Here is a 6116-nt window from a genome sequence, read left to right as displayed (position 1 = left end):
TTCATAATTTCTTTTCTTTTTTATTCATATCAGCTTGTACAGATAAATACACTCTATGTCCTAGTTTAGAGGTTTTTATTCAGCAATCTAGGCAAAATACTCTAAAGGACAAAGATATATTTCATATTTACATCACTGGGGGGGAAAAGCACATGATTTGAACTTTAAACATGATACAGTACAGGGGCTCTAAAGAAAAAGTGATACATATTTACATTGTATGTAACAGCAGGGGTGTGTGGATAGAAAATATTGCAATAAATTCGGTGATTTACGTTTTATGCACTGTGTGTAAAACTGCAATGCAAGTTGTAACTTGTACATAAGGATGTACCAGTGCATGAGAGAGAGCTAGTTGTGAAGAGAATATTTTATTTCAAAATTATGAAAAACCACACCAATAAACAAGTAACCTGTGACATTGTCTAGTCGTTTGTTGGAAAAATGTTTTATGCACACAAAATAATTATAATACATTATAAAGGCATCATACTTTTGATAAAATAGTAAAGAAATTATTAAAGCACTAGCTGAAATAAAAAAAATTTTTGGTGTATTACAAATGTAAAAACTATAACAGTTTGAAAGGTTTTTAAGAATTTCGAATAAAAATGACTTATTCTTCCACTTGAGATTCTTTTTTTGTCAGATTTGATCATATTAAGCTTATGCATCAACAGATGAGTTGAAAAGATTTTGAAAGCGAAGCAGATTGGTGATTTGAGGAATGGAAGGGTGTATTAAAAATATTCGTATCTCTAACTACAAAGAAATAACCTAAGTAAAGCTACAATAAATGAAACTTTGAAGAAAATACAGTAAACATAATAAATTTTCCTGCCAGACATAATGAATTAAAGTGGACTTACTTGATTAGAGTATCTCAAACCATCTAAATATATCAATAGTTAGACCTATTATTTTAATATTTCATGTCACATTTTAAAGCACGTGTATCTTTGGCACAATAAGCAATTTTTTTAAAGCCATTTATATAAAATCATAGCATCCTCAGAGACTATATATATATATATCTGATATGAAAATAAGATTTCAATTACAGTGAAGAAAAGTTTAATTGGTTCACATTAGATTTTGCATATTTATACAATAGTCAAGATAAAAAAATAAAATGATGTAGCATATGCTGTGAAAGGAAGACACTGTATTTCACATAGTTAGCGTAGTTGAAAAAACCTAATATTTCTTTCCAACATTTGCGGTTATTTTATAGGATTTACACCAAAGTTTATTACATATTAATAAAGGATATGAGAAAAAATTGATTAAAGTCATACCTGACTGCACGAGTTTGTTTTCTTCTTATATTCCTTGGAATTATTTCATTATGGATTTTGAATCAGTAGTGGGTAAAATATTTCAGATATATCTTTTTTGTCTACCACAAGTCACTACATAAGCAGCTTTTTATTCAGCAAGCAAATGGGCTTTTAATCACTTAAAAACCTATCTGTAAAAAGCCTCACGGATTTAACAGATTAGATGTTTTACACGGTTATGATATTCAAAGATGTGTTAAGCATATATTAAATAAACTTAAATTAAAGAGCACATAAGAACAAAAAAGTCTAGCTATTTAAAAAGATTATTGTAAGTTATTTGATTTACCTGTTAGCTGTGAAATAAGACAAAAAAATAAATCACATCTAACTGAAATTTACTCATAACAAGCTTGAGGATTATAAGAGAGAAACATTTAGAAATAAGCTAACTTTGAATAAAAAACACCAATGAAACCAGGTTATCTAATCAAAAAATAATGAACTTCACTGTGATATTTGATAAATATAAGAACAAATTTCTAATTCAATACATTATATGGTTAAAAAAAGGAACAACAAAAACATCACATCTGTATGTAATTTCCCCCAGTTTTTCTTATAGCAGAAATTAAAGTTAAGATGTAGTAACAATACCATCATGCTAATCTAGAAATGTTTTGATATCACAGCTTGAAATGATTGTTTACTGTACAATGCTCTTCAGGATAATTTGTTGGGTAACCAAAATTGTACCAGATGCAAGTCTTTGGACAAAACATTGCATAACAATATTTAATCTACAATTATAATTGACTGATGAGCTTTTATATATATTATGGGCAAATATATATGTGTGTGTGTGTGTGTACTTTTTTTGCTATTACAGTATTTATAAAAGCTTCAGCAAAATAAAGCTTATATGTAGTTTATTTATTTATAATTAATATACTTTTTAACATTACCTGTTTGTACATGTAAAGGTAAAGTAGTTAAGTGCTATTAGTCTCTACACTAATTTAAACAATAATGATACATTGCATATTTACAACAACACCTGAAACAAAATTATGAGCTTCAACTTTAAACATATTATACAGTCAAAGAAAGTCATAATGTCAACTACATATTAATATATAGATACATACACACACACACACACACATATATATATATACAAATACATTTTACACTACTGTGGGATAAAGAATGTGATAATAAATCTCATGATTATGTAGCTATGCATTGGTTGAAAATATTTAGTGGGGATATTACTGGTATGTTGATAGTAGTTGTGACCAAGGTTTTATGACAGTATATTTCATAATAAGCTAGCCATCCATAAAAAACATCTTAATAACAATTAGATGTTTCCTTATTTAGAACTTTTGGTAAACCCTAAAGTATAATTATATGTGTATATATAATTATATTACTTTTTTAAATTTATTTACAAAACATTTAGGGTAAAACTTCTAAACCATAGAAATTTTCTCAAGTATCAGAGAAAAAAAACATAGAATAAAACATTTCATTGTTCTTGATATATAAATATGTCCTAATGCTATGCCCATGTGGTAGCTATTCCTGACATGTAAATTTTATTAAGCATTCCTGTTTTAAATAAAGTATTTTTGGATCATAGGATAAGAAAAGATTATAAAAACACTGTTCTGATGAAATGAAAACCAATCCAACCAAATTATCTTCTCAACTTGCACACAATTATGGAGAGTATGTAAGCATTTATGCAAATATCACTTTAACCTTGTATAATGGGAAAAATGCAGAATGAAAATTTCAGCTGAACATAAGGAATAAACTTACATAAGTAAACTAATTGACTAGGTTAAAACTTCTTTTTTTTTTTACAACAATAATCTCTCAATACCCGCTTCACTTCTTGGGTGAAATAGTTATCCTTCAAAAATTGCTGGAAAAAAATTTCGAAAATAGATTAATTTCTCTTCCAGAAGGAAGGGGGGGAAAAAAACTCTGATCCTATAAAAGTTTCATCTTGGATGAACACATTTCAGAGGCAGCATTTGTTCACAAAAAGAATGAACCTCCAGTCACTTCTGTTTACTAACAAACTCATGCAAAATGTCTCTAGCCATTTCAAGGTTATTCCTAGCAATACCTAGGGCACGAATCACTGCATCTTGTGTGTAACCTTCTGAAGTAAGAGCAGCAATGTAATCCATGTGAAGATTTTCATAACTAACTCTATCATTTTCTTTGTTCTCTAAAGAGCTTGTTCCAAGTGGCTTCATAGGACGTGTCCTGAAATTATAGATAAGTCTATGTGAATACAAAATAATGTTCATAAAAGAGCAAGTCTTAATGAATGAGTTATTAAATAGGAAACTCACCAAGTATATAGTTAAAAGATCAATACACTTTGTATTATTTAGATCATTCTGAAAGTCTATCCCATTACATATCAAGAGCAACTTGAAAGTCTTAAGTATCATTACAGAACGTTGGCATACATTAATAAAAAGTTTTATAATAAACTAAAAAATACTGAATTTACTATGTCTTGGCTATATAAACATAATTCACAAATATGCATTTTGATAAAAAGCTAGCAAAAGTATTGAAAGTAATTTGAAGACTGAATACCACATATGTAGAAAACACTGAAAACATTTAAAACTTATACTCCTGAATTTAACAATCATCTTCAGGATCAAACATTTGGACATAAAACTCCCAGTGATGATAACTGTCCTGTAAAATAATGTAGGAAATATATGAACAATGTTTTACAACACAGAGTATTTTAAAGCTAAACTTCTGAAGCTTTTAAGATTTTGCACTTTAACTTTTGTGTACTTTATCTAACATAAATGTTTTTTGAAAGACAATAACAGCAAATTATTCTGCTTAAAAAAACAACAATAGCAAGACAGAATTATCTCAACTATGGAATGTACATGGTCCTTGTGATTTACACATATTATATTTCCATATACTTAATCAGAATTTCTTTATTTATGGCAAAACTACTAAGGCTACCTGCCACCATCTCAAATTTTGGAATACTTACCAGAGGGAAGGCAACCAGCTAACAGCACCCATTGCTAACTCTTGAGTTACTCTTTACCAATGAATAGTGGGATTGATCATCACATTATAATACTGCCCAGCTGAAAGGGTGACCATATTCAGCACCTGATTTTAATCATGCAGATTGTGAGTCGAGGACCTTAACCACCACGCCAAGTCATGCCAAAAACAAGAAGTACTTTTTATTCTACCTAGGAAGGACCAAACACTATTCCTCACATTTAACTATCTGTTACATGTAAAAAGTCATCTTAGTGCATAGGTGGTGATGACTTTAAGTTATTTTGATACCACAAAAAGAGTAAAAAAAGGTTAAAATTACCAAATTATATAACAAAACTAAATATAAAGGGAATTATAAAGAAAGTTTTTGCAGTTCAGCATGTCATGTTTCAAAGGTGATATCCCACAAGAGTGTTAAAGGTATCATGCAGATTCAAATGCCAAAGTTGTCATACGTTGCCATTATGATTTAATATCTAATCAATCACAGCAACTCTTCAAAATATGCTTTTCTAGCATCCAAACTGTATGACAATGGATATTATAGCAATAAAGTGCATCTCATCTGGTATGCTGGCCATTTCCACCAGCTGTATACATGAGGTCTGGTATTGTGCGAGTCTTTCCATGATACATGTGTAACTTCAAGTATCCCACAACCAGAAATTGGCTGGTGTTAGGTCTAGTGAATCAGGTGACCTTCTACTAGGAAAGTGATGTGAAATGATTCTGTCCTGAAAGTGCTCCCACAGATATGTTTCAACTGTTTACTTCTATATGGAGGGGCAATATCCTGCATGAAAACTATAGTGTCTATCACATATCATTGCTGCAGCATGAACTTCATACTTGCTGTGAGAAATGCAAGGTACTGGGCAGGTGTGCTGATGATTCTTCAAAATTTTATGGTCCAATAACAAACTCAGCTATAAAACCACAAAACACTGCCATCATAGAGGTGTGTAGGAAATGTTACACGTGGATTAGTTTCCAACCAGATAATGCAGTTGCACGTGTTGAAACTTCATGAAAGGGTGCAGTGTACTTCATCAGTACATAAAATATTGGGAGGCCATTGTTTATCGACTTCCAGTCTTCCAAAGAACTGCTACACAAAATTAACACATTGAGTTAAGTCAGTTTCCTTCAGTGCTTGAACATGATACAGCTTGTAAAAAAAACATTTGCAAAGTTGGCCAAAGATCCTTATTGACATTTGAAATTGGCAAATCCAGACACCAGGTTACATTATTGTGCACTGCATCATCCACATGTATTTTTGCAGGATTGTTCTGCTAAGGTATGTCTGATCTCAAAGAGTTTCATTGGTTGTTGATGATCTGCTTACATGTGGCTAATCAAAGTGCAACTCGTCTCCTCAAATTTTTTTTCAAGAATTTGTGCACAACAACACTGGAACAAGTGCCTCTGCTGTCTCAGCATTGCATTCTATGATGTAATAAAATTTCACTAGTTCACCTCTCTTGTCAGTTTCATGTTGGTTGAATGAGCTTTACTACAATCAACAGACCCATTTATACCAATGAGAAATATGCGAAAGAAATCACAGTGTTGACCTGGGTGAAAATATATGACAACTTTAACGTGTTCATCCCATGATCCCCTTTACAGCCCTGTGCATTTTCACCTTCTTATGCCATACTATTTGTGATATACAATGTGCTGAACTGCTAAAGTTTCTTGTAAGTTAGAAATGTTTTAAGTATATATATAAAATATGTCTCTTGTAAATATACTGTT

At 30.8% G+C, this 6116-nt stretch overlaps 1 protein-coding gene across 1 annotated transcript in view; it reads right to left on the bottom strand.

The window, feature by feature from the left end:
- Positions 1-6116, bottom strand: part of LOC106465096 (E3 ubiquitin-protein ligase CBL-like) — a 73602-nt gene continuing 67486 nt past the window's right edge. Inside the window, exon 12 of the mRNA XM_013925292.2 lies at positions 1-3563. Within this exon, the coding sequence (XP_013780746.1) occupies positions 3353-3563 (211 nt within the window). The 3' untranslated portion in view covers positions 1-3352. The remainder of the gene's footprint in view (positions 3564-6116) is intronic.

This window comes from Limulus polyphemus, unplaced genomic scaffold (assembly GCF_000517525.1).
Source record: "Limulus polyphemus unplaced genomic scaffold, Limulus_polyphemus-2.1.2 Scaffold1834, whole genome shotgun sequence".
Classification (NCBI taxonomy): Eukaryota; Metazoa; Arthropoda; class Merostomata; order Xiphosura; family Limulidae; genus Limulus; species Limulus polyphemus.
The sequence above is the reverse complement of the archived record's forward strand: the minus strand, read 5'-3'. Positions and strand labels throughout refer to the sequence as shown.